This window comes from Serinus canaria, chromosome 11 (genome assembly GCF_022539315.1).
Source record: "Serinus canaria isolate serCan28SL12 chromosome 11, serCan2020, whole genome shotgun sequence".
In the NCBI taxonomy this organism is placed as follows: domain Eukaryota; kingdom Metazoa; phylum Chordata; class Aves; order Passeriformes; family Fringillidae; genus Serinus; species Serinus canaria.
The window spans coordinates 2,818,936-2,830,982 of NC_066325.1; the positions used below are offsets into that span (position 1 = coordinate 2,818,936).

Below are 12,047 nucleotides of genomic sequence, written 5' to 3' on the forward strand. Positions count from 1 at the left end.
CACCTCAGCTCTGCCATCCTTTCTGCTCCACAGTGCCCACCCTGGTCTTTTTTCTCCCCCCCAATTTTCAGGTGGGACAGAGGAGAGGCTGGGCTGTTGCTGCCATTCCCCCCAAGAAGTTTTGCGTGCAGACTCCTGCCTGGAGCTTTGTCAGTAGCAATGACATATTCTGGTTTAACAAGGTAGTAAAATAAATGTGCAGCTGCACTCCAGCTCCTAACAGGGCTGCCACATGCTATGCTGTGTACAAACTGCCAAGCTGTTGGATCAGCAGGCAGAGCACCATCCTGCCCACAGCCTGCATCCTGCAGCCAGTAACTCATTCTGGAGCCCAGAAATGGAGTGAAAGGCCTGAGAACAACTCAGGAGCAGAGTTCAGGTGAAACAGAGACTTCAGTGTCCAGTGCAATTAAAAACTCTCAATAGTCACAAATGCACTTAGTCACCTTCCTTCACAGTTCTGTTTTTCTGATCAGTTTCCTTCCCTCAGCAGAAGGGTGTGCAGCTGGCTCCATACAGACCAGTCTTGCTGCTGTCTGGAATTGTGGAGCACTTTACTCGCCCTCCCTGAGCTTCTGGACAGCAAAATCTGCTTTGGGATGGAAGAATAGCACCCTCAAGAGTTGACAGTGCTGCTTCAGGAGCCATGGTATGCAACATGCATCCTTCCTCTCAGTTAAACCAGCTCCCTGTTCATGTAACTTAAGCAACAAGTTTTCTCTTTAATATTTGAAATATTTGGTATCAATCACTGTTGATATGAATGGGGAAATAAGCATTTGGGCTTGTTTGGGGATGAGCTGGTTCTAAATATTTAATTTGTCTTCACAGAGGGAGGGAAAATAAAAAGACAAAGATATGTCTTTTTGATAAGTCTGGGAACTTTATTTTATACTATATTAAAATAATTTAAACAGGAATTTAGGTTTCTGTGTAAAAATAGAAGACTTAAAAGTTCTTAACTTAGATAAAAGGGGTCTATGTAAAAAAAAAACAAAAAAAAAACCAACCAAAACTGAGCAAACCAGTCCTTAAATTGTGGGGACTTGTTCGTTAATTACAGTAATTAGGAATGGAATCTGATCCTAAACGTTCTGATTTACTTTAATTTTTTTAAACATGTAGTTAGGCCTTAATTTTAGAATGATTATAAAATGTGAGTATGTTTTAAAGACTAAAGAGGAGTAGGTATTGTTATTAAATCACAAACTTAGTGATACAATTCTGCTTACACTTTCTTAGTTATCCTGCTGTTTTGTGCAGCACTGACTTTTTATTTTTAATGTTCATGGCCTATTCTTGTTTCTGCTGACTTCAAAGTCAGACAAGCCCTCTTGAAGACTCTGAGCATAAACTGCTTACCAGCTTTTATTCCAGATGATATTTCTCCCAGCAGGCAAAAAGTCCAGCTCTGTGTTGGTCCCATTTCTGGAAATGGATTCACTTGAGTAGAACAAGCTGAATTTGGACAGTTGGGTGCAGTCAGGGACATTTTACTCTTCACTCTGAAACACCTAAAAATCACTCCTGTCCCAGACTTGAGGCTTTTCCTCTGAACCAGGACTTTGTTCAGAGTTTTTATCAGTGTTTTCATTGTTTAGACAGTGCTGCAGCTCCCTGTGGAAGCAGCCCTGTGAGGCACTGCTACTGCACTGAAACCATGACATATAATTTTAGAAAATACTGACTGCATATAAAACTATTTAGGATTAATTTTTTTCTCTTGATAGTGAAAAGTATACTCTGTAATCTAAAAATAATGTTTCCCTACTGTAACTACAGAATCCATTCTCCTGAGAGGACACTGGAGTATGCCAACTGACTCTGCTGGCCTTGCATTTGCTCATGAAACAAAAGTTCACCCTGCACTGTGTGAAACAAAAACATGGAGGTTTGGTGCATTGTCATTTTTGTTTCCTGTTGAATCCTTTAAATTTTTAATTGCAAGAAATCTGTCAAATCCCTTCTGAGTAATTTACTGTCACAAGTTTCTCTTTTACTAAAACACTCAGAACGAAGAATTGCATCTTCTTTTTCTCCAGCCATCACTATGTTTGATTCATTTTCCCTGCAGATCTTTCTGTAGCAATTTTAAGCCTGCACCTGCTCCAGTGGGCTTGGCTTGTCCTTCCAAAGGGACCTTCAGGACCAGCAGAGCTAAAAGCCCGTGGTGCACCTGGGCGCTGTGCAAGCAGCGACAGACACATCTGTTCTTCGTATTGCGAGTGATGGCAGCAAGAGGAATTCTGTGCATCCTCACCCCGCCCGAACTGAAGCTTTGAGACGGAGCTCCTGGGGAGGCTGCGGCCCGTACACAGGAGCCACATGTAGGCGCACACCCTGCGGACGGGAAGCGGTGGCTGGGATACGCAGCTCCTCTCCGTCCCGCACTTGCGGGAGCATTGATCGCCTTCAAAGCCCGCAGACATCGGAGGCTGGGAAGGCTGCTAGGCTGCTCCCGGGGCCGGGCACACGGCCGCAGTGCACAGGGACACCTGGCCACTGCAGCGCTGCGCTCCAGGGTCCGGGCCCCGCGGTTATCCCGGGTCAAGGCCGGGAGGCGGCCCGTGCCCGGCACTGGTCGAGATCGCTGAGTGTGCGTTTGGGGAAATCCGTCATTAAATTTACCTGCTCGATTCGTGCGGGGAATGAAGCGGCCCGCAGGTGACCCGACTCGGGCTGTTCCGTGCAGGCAGGGCAGCTCCTCCGGGCTCGGTACCGGCGGTGACCGCCGGAGACGGCAGGGCGGCCCGGCCGATCTCCTCCGAGCAGCCGAGCCGAGGAACCTCCGCGGCCACCGAACTCCCCGCCCCTGTCCGCCGGGCGCCATCCCGGACAGGTCCTGGCGGCGCTGGCGGCCGGGCTCCGCGGGTCCCGCTGTGACCGGGCGAGCCCCGCGGGTCCCGCCGCTGCAGCCGGGCCCGGCGGAATGCGGCGCGGTCGGCCTCGGCCGGCTGCTCCGAGCCCGGCGGCCCTACCGGCAGGTAACCACCGCCGGTGAGGCAGCGCCTTGGCTCCCAAACCCGACGGGGCGAATGTTCCTGACTGGCCAAATATTTGCAAGTATGAGCCGATGGTGAACTTTGAGACTGTCTGCGAAGCGCGGCCGGGGAGCGCTGGGCCGAAGCTCTCGGCGCAGAGGCGGGAGCGGGCGGTGGAAAAGCACCGGCCGCGTTTGGCCGCACTGCCCGGCGAGCGGCCCCGGCAGCGCGGGCGCAAAGTCCCCACGCCGTCCCCCCCGGCCTCTTATCAGCGCGGAGTTTCCTTGGCGGGAGCCATCCAGCGCTCAGCGCCCGCCGAGCTTGGGGCGGCGGCGGGAGGGGGGTGAAGGGGGGGCGGAGGAGTGCGGGGCGTTCTCCCCGCGGAGCGGCGGCTCCCGGGGGCGGGCGGGAGGTCGGCTGTGCCCGGCCGGGGCGCTGGGAGCCGGCTGCGCGGCGGTCAAAGGTTCCCAGCAGGAGGTTGGACACTAGAGGGCGATCCCCGGCCCTGCTGCGGGCTGTATATATACGGCACGCAGCACCGCGGCAGCCCACTAGCAACAGGGCAGGCAGCGAGCGGAGCGGGGCTGGGCCGGGGGACGGGCTCCGGGAGCACCGAGCCGTGCCGTGCAGCACCGTACCGCGAGATTGCTAGAGTCGCCGCTGCCGCCGTCGTCCCGTTCGAAACCTGGATTGCAGGAGCCCTTCACCATGCCCGGCAGACTGTAGTTGCTTCATGGAGCAAGCCAATTTCTACGAGGTCGATTCCCGGCCCCCGATGAGCAGCGGCCAGCACCACCAGCTCCAGACTCCCCTGCCCGGCAGCACCTACAGCTACAGAGAGGCTCCCTCGGCGGCGGCACCTGCTGCGGGCGGCGCGGAGCTCGGCGATATCTGCGAGAACGAGAACTCCATCGACATCAGCGCCTACATCGACCCCGCCGCCTTTAACGACGAGTTCCTGGCCGACCTCTTCCAGCACAGCAAGCAGCAGGAGAAAGCCAAGGCCATCCTGGCCGGGGATTTCGACTTCCACACCATGCATGGGGCCGGCGCCGCCGCCTCGGCGCCGGGGCACCAGCCGCAGCACCACCAGCAGCCGCTCTTCGGCTGCGTGCCCGGCTACATGGACGGCAAGCTCGACCCCCTCTACGAGCGCATCGGCGCGCCGGGCTTGCGGCCGCTGGTGATCAAGCAGGAGCCCCGCGAGGAGGAGGAGGTGAAGTCGGCGGCCCTGTCGGCCCTCTATCCCCATCACGCCCCGCAGCAGCACCCGTCCCACCTCCAGTACCAGATCGCCCACTGCGCCCAGACCACCATGCACCTCCAGCCAGGGCAGCCCACGCCGCCCCCCACGCCCGTGCCCAGCCCGCACCATCCGCACCACCCGCACCCTCCCGGCGGCCTGTCCGCCGCGGGCACCCTCAAGATGATGCCCTCGGACCACCGGAGCAAATCGAAAAAGACAGTGGACAAGAACAGTAACGAGTACCGGGTGCGCCGGGAGCGCAACAACATCGCGGTGCGCAAGAGCCGGGACAAGGCCAAGCAGCGCAACGTGGAGACGCAGCAGAAGGTGCTGGAGCTCACCACCGACAACGAGCGGCTGCGCAAGCGGGTGGAGCAGCTCACCCGGGAGCTGGAGACTCTGCGGGGCATCTTCAGGCAGCTGCCCGAGAGCTCGCTGGTGAAGGCCATGGGCAGCTGCGCCTAGCGCCGCGCCGGGACCGGCCGGGCTGCCCTGCCCGCGCACAGATACTATATGTACCGGCGTGCGGCAAGCGCCGTGTGCCGGTGGGAGGGGAACGGGGGGTTGTTTTGGTTTTGTTTTGTTTCGTTTGTTTTTTATCAGTTCACGACCTATACAAGAAGTCAGGCAGCTCTAGTATTAAAAGGTTTGTGCCTTAGAGATGACACACGAGTAAGCTGAAAACATGGTGGGTTTTCTAAGGAGAAAGGCAAGGGGAAGAATTAAAAGACCACGTGTCTACACAGGGTAAATAACAGTAATAATAATAATAACAACAAAAACAGTAATAAAGCACACATAGCAACCCAGATGTGCCTTAAAAGCTGGCTGCAGGAGCTCTGGGGCTTAATATGCCCTCCAGTCTTGCAGGGTGCAAGGAGAAGGAATGAGGGACGTGCAGGCTTGAGGGCTGCGGTGTCTGGGATGTCCTGCCAGACCCCTTCCAGCTGGCCTGCAGTGCAGCAGGCAGGAGCAGCTTTGGGGAAGCCAGCGATGAGAAGAGGATTTGAGGCTGAGAGATATGCAGCACTGGACACCCGTTAGGAGCACTGAGGTGTGGGGCAGCCACCAGACTGCTGCCAGGACTGTCGCAGCCTGGCCGGGCTGCCTCTGCCGAGCCCTGTCCCCTACCTTGGCTGGGAGGAGGGACAAGGGGCCAGAGCCGCTGCAGGACCGATGGACAGCCTGGGACTGATGGAGCAGCAGCTTGCAAGAGTGTGGTGAGCTCTCTCCATCGACAGAAAGAGCAGCAGTGTCTTGTACTGTATGTCACGACGTGGCGAAGCACAAATGAATAAATACCTATTGATGCGGGTATTTACTATGAACTTTCAGTGTATTTTGCTTTATTGCAGGACATTTTGCTCTTCTCCAAGTCTCTGTCCACCCAAACTGTGCCTCATGTAATGTGAAAGCCGTTCCATGTACACTAGCTATACTTTATTGCCTTACTTAGATCTTTGCCATCACACAACTTTCTTATCTGGTGACAGAGACTATGCCCTTGTGCTGCAACGTTATTTTATTATTTGTATGGGTGGGTGAGTGTGAGTGCGTGTTGCCTTCTTCACATTGTCCTGTACTGGTTGCTGCCTCCCGACCCCAAGGCAGGAGTGCCTGGAATGGGGCATGGGTTGTGGGGCTGCACGATGCCTGTGGTGGGGCAAGGAGGCTTGTCCCTGGTGCTGCTGCACCTTTGGACTCTGGAGCTTCTCCCAGAGTGAGAGAAAAATAAACAAACAAACAGGCCCCCTGGGCATTCTGGTAGCCATGCAGAACATTTCTTCCTTGTGTCGTAGCTGCATAACAATTTGTCCAACTGAAGTAAGTCTTGACAAGAGAGGAGAACAAGGTGGATGGAGCTGTTTGAAAGCATGACAGTGAGAGCACAGTGCTGCAGCGTGTGTATGTCTGTGCAGGGTGTGTATGGTATGTATACGTGTATGTATATGCACACACATTGGTGGGGTTTTTTTTTAATTTGGGGGGGGAGGGAACCGCATATAAAATTTGTCAGAAGTCCTGGTTACCTTCATAAATAAACAGTATATATTCTACCATAACCATCCGCCTCTCTGCTTGTTTCCAGTCCTCCTCCTGTAGCAGGAGTGCCAAAGCTCTCCTCTTCCTCCAGACCAGCATCCAGCTCTCCACCGACTTCTGCATCCCCTGCCAGGGCTGGTGACTGAAACGCTTTAATGGAGTGCAACTCCTCGGTTTTCACCCCAGAGAAATAAATACACGGTTGCCTTTAAGAGAACGGCAATTTCCTAAACGCTTGCGGTGGCAGATGTGAGCCCGTGAGTCACGCCTCGCTTCACCCTTCACCCCGCCGCGGCCGGGCCGGGGGCCTGCGGGCGGGCTGCGGGGACGGGCGGCCCCAGGGACGGGGGAAGCGCCGGGTGCCGAGGACACGCAGCCCGCCCGCTCCCCCGGGCCCAGCCGGCCGGGCAGCCCGCGCTCCGCCCGGGACGCCGCGGGTCTCAGCGGGGCCCGGGGGCAAAGCCGGGGCGGGCAGGGCAGGGCCGGGCCCCGCTCGCCCGGCAGCGCTGCCGCTGCCCGTCCCTTCGCGCCCAGGCGCAGCCCTCCTGTCCCCGGGCGCGCTTCGCTCCCGCGGGGTCGGGCCTAGAGGCGCCGCCCCGGCCCCTTGGTGCCGGCGGGACGCGGGGCAGGGCAGGGGGCAGGCGGGGTCCGGCCGCCTGCCATGGCGGGGAGGTGGTGCGAGACCGGACGGCGACGGGGGCGGGAAGGGGCAGCCGTGAGGGGGGCGGTGGCTCCGCCTCGGCTGTCCCGTCCCGTCCCTTCTCGGAGCTCCGCCGTGGGGGCGGCCGGCCCTGAGGTGAAAGAGCCCCCGGCGTGTGGCGCAGTGCCCGAGTGCCCTGTGAGGGGGCAGCGGGGTCTCTCTCGGGGCGCCGCCCGCTCTTCCCTCCGGCGGGGCTTGGTGCCCGGGCGGGCGGCCCGCGGCTGGGCTGGGACTGCGCCTCAGGCGTGTGAGGGAAAGCGGCCTCAGACCCCGGCCCTTCGGCAGCGCCTGTGCGGACCTTCCCCGTGGAGGGGAGCCCACCCGGGGAGCCGCGCTCCCCACAGCTCGCAGCTCCCCGCCGCTCAGTGCTCCATGGTGTGCCCACTGCTCTCCTGCTGTGCGTGTCCAGCGCCGCACATCACAGCAGAAATTAAACCCCGCAGACGGAGAGAATTGGATCCGCAAGTGTGTGACCCGGGATGCGCGAACTCTGGGGGCAGCCTCAGGCGGGGCAGGTGCAGCCCGAGCCCTGCAGGGCCCTGGGCTGGAAGGGGCAGTTCCGGGGGGCTTTGCCTCCTCCCGGCGGGTTCGTGCTGGGCCGCGAGGGGCAGGGAAGGCAAGGCTGGTCCTCTGAACTCCAATGTGATGGTGATTCTGCAAGCACTCGCTGCTTGGTGGTGAAAGATGAGTGCAAATCGGGATCAAGGATTTCACTTTTCAGTTAAATGCAAGTTGTAAGGTCCAGAGCTAGTAATTTTCCAAGGAGAGAGTTAAGTTCTAGTGGTGTTGGGCAAAAATAATGACTTTTACTTGTGCTTCCTTCCTTCCTCAGCCCTGCAGAGCTATACACCCATCGGGTAGGATGTGCCTAACTGAGTAATGCTGTCCAACGTGTAAAGTGGGGAAATGCTGTTATCATTTGAGCAAAGATTATTGCAGGGTATATGTGGGAGGGACTCTAATCTAGTGGTTAGAGCATGGGAATACAGTCCTGGTTGTTTGAGTTATGTTCTGAACTGTGACTCACCGTGTGTGTGTGTGTGGTTTCAGCAAATCATTTATGGCCTCACAAAGCACATTTTTCCATTAATTTAAATGAACTGTAGATTAAACTAGTCTTCAGTGGCACGAGAATCAGCCATTCTGTGATTCAAAAGTAAGATCACCTGTCTACCACATAGGTGTTTCAATAGTTATATAAACACAGAATGCCCTGGAATAGTACGAAGGGTAAATTATTGATAGCATAAAAGTGTTTAGAGACACTTGCCTTAAACACAGTGCCAAAGTGAGCAGCTTTCTCTAATCCTAACCCTAACTGTAGGCTGAGCCCTCGACAAGGCCCTCAGTCATGGCTTAGACAAAACAGTTCTCACAGCACAGGGCTTTTTGCAGTCTTTACATGCTCTTTGCAGACTGCCTTTTGCTTTGGCAGTCCCCTCCCAGCCCTTCCCAGCTGCACATCTGCATTTTCTCTTCCTTTCCAACCAAACCCTTACCCTGGCACACAGCTGAGCCTTCAAAAAGTCCCTAAGTCAGTTTTGCCCAGTTGACAAAAGTTCTGAGAGCAACACGTCCGGGATCGCGTGCGTGAGCACCAGGGTCAGAGCCTGCAGCCCTGCAGTGCTCCAGTCTCACACATGGCCCCATGCATTGCCTGTTTCAGCAGCATTTAGGCATGTACTGGATGGTGGGCAGGATTTCATGCACTGTCCACTCCAAATATCACAGGCCATAGAGCTGGAAGGGACCTCTGGGGATTGTCTGGAGCAGCACACTGCTTGTGAGCACAGCTGCCAGTCCGTGCTGCTGCAGAGGATGGCAGGCACAGCTGTGCTGTGACACACAGGTAAGTGTGACTGTGGGCAGGGACTGTTCTCACATGTGGCACTTCCACTCACATGTTCTCACGTGTGGCACTTCCACTCGTGCCCTGCACGCAGGCACCCTGCACTCAGCCTAGCCTGGCATGGGCAAAGGCTTGATCAGCTCCAGCTCTGGGAGGGTGTTGTGGGTGTATGTATTCAGCAACATTTGTCTTCATGACTGCTGGGTGGATTTTTGGTTTTCCCACTGAGCTTGTTCCTTTTATACACAGCACTGCTGCAATGCTGCCAAGCCTCTGCCCGTCCTGCCATGCTACTGGGGCTGTGCAGTCCTTCCTTCTCCACCCCTGCCCCTCACCAGTCCCAGACACGGGGTTGGGGACATGGAGGGGGTGAGGCGGGGGTTGGGCACTGACTGGGAGGCTGAGCAAGTAATCACATGTTGAGGATGAAGGGAGTAGTTGTCTGCTAGCACTGTGTACAGAGTTGAGAGATTGCTCATGACCATGGCAAAGTCCTGTAGCAGGTTGGGGGTGGTGGAGGAATGTCAAGATTTCTCAGGCTTTTTATTGCTGTGACAAGAGAATTGCCCCTGAGGAGCTTTCCTCATCTACCCGCTTCAGGAGTTTGGAGGAGAGGAACAAATGTCTGCACAGAAGTGGGGCAGTGAGAGATGCTTTGCTGGTAAGAGAAAGCAGGTGTTTTGTGCTTATTGATTTGGATTTGCTGGTTGAACTGGCTTTGAATCAATTCAGTGGTGAGAAGAATGGCAAATGTCTGAGTAAAGAGTGGAGAAATAGGCCCACTGCCCTCTCTTAGTATAATGAAGGAAAAAGTTATGGTTTATACATTGACAGCTCTGGTTTTGGGTGTGTCTTTCTTCCCCTGTAATGAAATCCATGTTTATACACATGAAATTGCATACAAACATCACACAAATATCACTGTTACGGTGTGTTTTTATCATATATAAAATGCATACTGCATGTTAAAGCCAAGACTTAGTAATAATAAGCATCTCATAAGAAACTTCAGAAGAACTAGAAAGTCTGTTCAGATATTCCTTCCAGTTCATATTATATTATTATTGTTATTATTTTATGGTACTACTACTTAGTCTATGGACCCAAAGAGAGAAAATCAGCCCATATCTCAAAGAGTTCACACCTTTGGTGGAAAATCAGCATATGCTTAGCTGGTTGGACACGTGTCTATCCTGATTAGCCCAGTCTGTGTATGTAGCCTGAAATAAAAATCAGCTGTTTGAAACGCAGATTTTTTTAATGTCTTTTCCATTATTGGGTTGCTCCTCAGGTTACCCCTGGTGGGGTGAAGGCAGAATGCTTACACTACCTTTACTGCCATGTACTTTGCTAGACGCTTCCACAAACTCGGTCTCTATGCAGGAAGGAGGAATGGGCTGGTGCCTTCAGGACTGCGTGGGTATACCTCTTTAATTGGAAGGGAATCCTCACAAAGGGAATCTGATTCATTTTACTCTCAGTAAGTGCAATTTTCTTAGTTTAACACCATCCTATTTTACTGCAGTATTGCATCTTGCCTCTGAAATTAATAGTCAACCACAGAGAAAGACAGGTCTGGCAGAATGGAAGTTAGGCATTATATTATCCCATGACTCACATACATGCAGAGAACCAAACAAGTGTCAGCCAATGGCTTTGAGCCCAAAATGTGTCAAAGAGGAGATGAGTATCTTCATTTGTATTAAGTAGATAGAAGGCTTGTTGCTGTTCCCATTAGTCGGGTTGGAGTTCTGCCATTGGCTTCAGCAGGAACAGGATTGGGCCCATGTGGTAGAAGCTGGCTCTGCTTACCTGCCCTGACTGTATTTTATGTGGCAGGGCAACTCACATTTTAACAACAGTTCTTAGTCAACAGAGAGATTCAAGACCTCCCCTAGTTTAAGGCATGACTCTTTATTGGTTTGATGACCTGACTTCTACAAAATGTGAGAATGCTCAGTAGAAGGCAGCAATGAATGCTTTTCTGAGTGCAGCTTCACTGACAAGTAGAGAGGAATTAGCACAGAACCTTTTCTGAGAGGGGTTTTGTGATTTTTTTAGTTGTTTACATTTAAAATAAAGAACAACATTTAGGTTTTATCCTTACTTTAGACATTCAAACCACTTCCTCTAGCAAAATCATTTTGAAGTCAGGGAAAACCTTGCCTGAATAGATGCCTCAAGAGGTTTCAGAACTTTCTTGAATACTGTAGGAATTTTGTGTCTCAGTTTTCTTGCTCTGGGTATTCTCTCTGCAGCTCCTAATGCATCTGGCGGTAGACTTGCCTCAAGAACCAAATGAATCTTGAGCTGCTATTACATATTGGATCCCCCATATGATTTGAATTCACATCCCTCAGGGAGGGGAGACTCTGTGGATAACAGTAAGTGCACACAAACCAGCAGCTCTGAGATCAGGGCTGAATGCCAGATCTGCTGTGGTCACTGAGTGTCACATATTCTAGCTCTTATATAGATTATAATAATTTCTGTCAAATAAATTTTCCTTTCTTATATTGTTGTTTATACATTAGGGTTTAATTTGCTGTGGTGGAAACATGTTCAATTTGGTGGACTGGGAATGTATTTTCCCTAACTTTTTGAAAGTTATGTTCACATTTTTATTGGTAGGTCAGTTCAGATAAAATGCTGATGACAGAGTCAGGCTGAAATGAATGTTGTTGATTCATAATTGTGCAAATTAGCATTTAGACTTCTCGTAATCTAATATAAAATTTGAAAGGCTATGTGCCACTGCTGTTTGCTTCATTCCAGTCAGCAACCCTCCTGTGTTTACTGGAACTCATGTTAAATATCAAAGGAATGGGATTGCCAGAGTTTCCATACCAAAAATTTCTTGACAAAGCTTATTGTTTGTTACAGAATTGGCTTATTCAGATTGTTTCTGGAGGTGAGGGGAGACCCTGTTGACTGGGATAAAACTGGGATTTGATTCCCTAGACTGCAGTTTTATGAGTTACTCTGTGTATTTTGTTTGCTAAGTGAGGAATGTATGTAACAACTCTATTGGCAACATTTATTTGAAAAAGTCAATCTGTGATTTCCACAGGACAGCATCAAGTTCTGATTTTAAGTGAACATGTAAGCTAGGTAAATAAATAAAGCTCTAGGTATACTGCTTTCTGTTTGCATTGTGAGTAATAACATTTACAGATATCACATCAAGAATTCTGAGTTGATAAAAAGAGTCTAAAGGCAGCCTTTGCT

General features: G+C 52.5%; 2 protein-coding genes and 1 long non-coding RNA gene across 5 annotated transcripts in view; 2 read left to right on the forward strand and 1 right to left on the reverse strand.

Moving 5' to 3' along the window:
• Window positions 1-769: 769 nt before the first annotated feature.
• On the reverse strand, window positions 770-3,691 carry LOC127060060 (pulmonary surfactant-associated protein D-like). Its single transcript, XM_050979079.1, has 3 exons — window positions 3,620-3,691; window positions 2,629-3,243; window positions 770-2,340 (listed from the first exon to the last, which is right to left on the reverse strand). Exons 1-3 carry the CDS (start codon window positions 3,689-3,691, stop codon window positions 2,257-2,259), a joined length of 771 nt encoding a protein of 256 aa, XP_050835036.1. The 3' UTR covers window positions 770-2,256.
• CEBPA (CCAAT enhancer binding protein alpha) lies at window positions 3,393-5,555 on the forward strand. Its single transcript, XM_009096023.4, has one exon. The coding sequence runs from the start codon at window positions 3,715-3,717 to the stop codon at window positions 4,690-4,692; it is 978 nt and encodes a 325-aa protein (XP_009094271.2). The 5' UTR covers window positions 3,393-3,714; the 3' UTR covers window positions 4,693-5,555.
• A 3,292-nt stretch (window positions 5,556-8,847) lies between these two features.
• The window catches only part of LOC108962916 (uncharacterized), a 35,594-nt gene continuing 32,394 nt past the window's right edge, over window positions 8,848-12,047 (forward strand). The window contains exons 1-3 of one of the 3 annotated variants that reach the window (XR_007778557.1): window positions 8,848-9,480; window positions 10,111-10,299; window positions 11,078-11,203. This is a non-coding gene — a long non-coding RNA (uncharacterized LOC108962916). The remainder of the gene's footprint in view (window positions 9,481-10,110; window positions 10,300-11,077; window positions 11,204-12,047) is intronic. The other 2 variants (XR_007778556.1, XR_001991647.3) reach the window with 2 other exon arrangements.

Excerpts from the sequence above, each read along its gene's own strand:
- LOC127060060 (XM_050979079.1), bottom strand. The coding sequence starts at position 3,691 with ATGGTGAAGGGCTCCTGCAATCCAGGTTTCGAACGGGACGACGGCGGC. Across the intron at positions 3,244-3,619 it reads GCGACTCTAGCAATCTCGCG|GCCGGGGGGGACGGCGTGGG; the intron begins GTACGGTGCTGC and ends CGCTGATAAGAG. Across the intron at positions 2,341-2,628 it reads TCCCCGCACGAATCGAGCAG|GGTGTGCGCCTACATGTGGC; the intron begins GTAAATTTAATG and ends TCCCGTCCGCAG.
- CEBPA (XM_009096023.4), top strand. The coding sequence starts at position 3,715 with ATGGAGCAAGCCAATTTCTACGAGGTCGATTCCCGGCCCCCGATGAGC.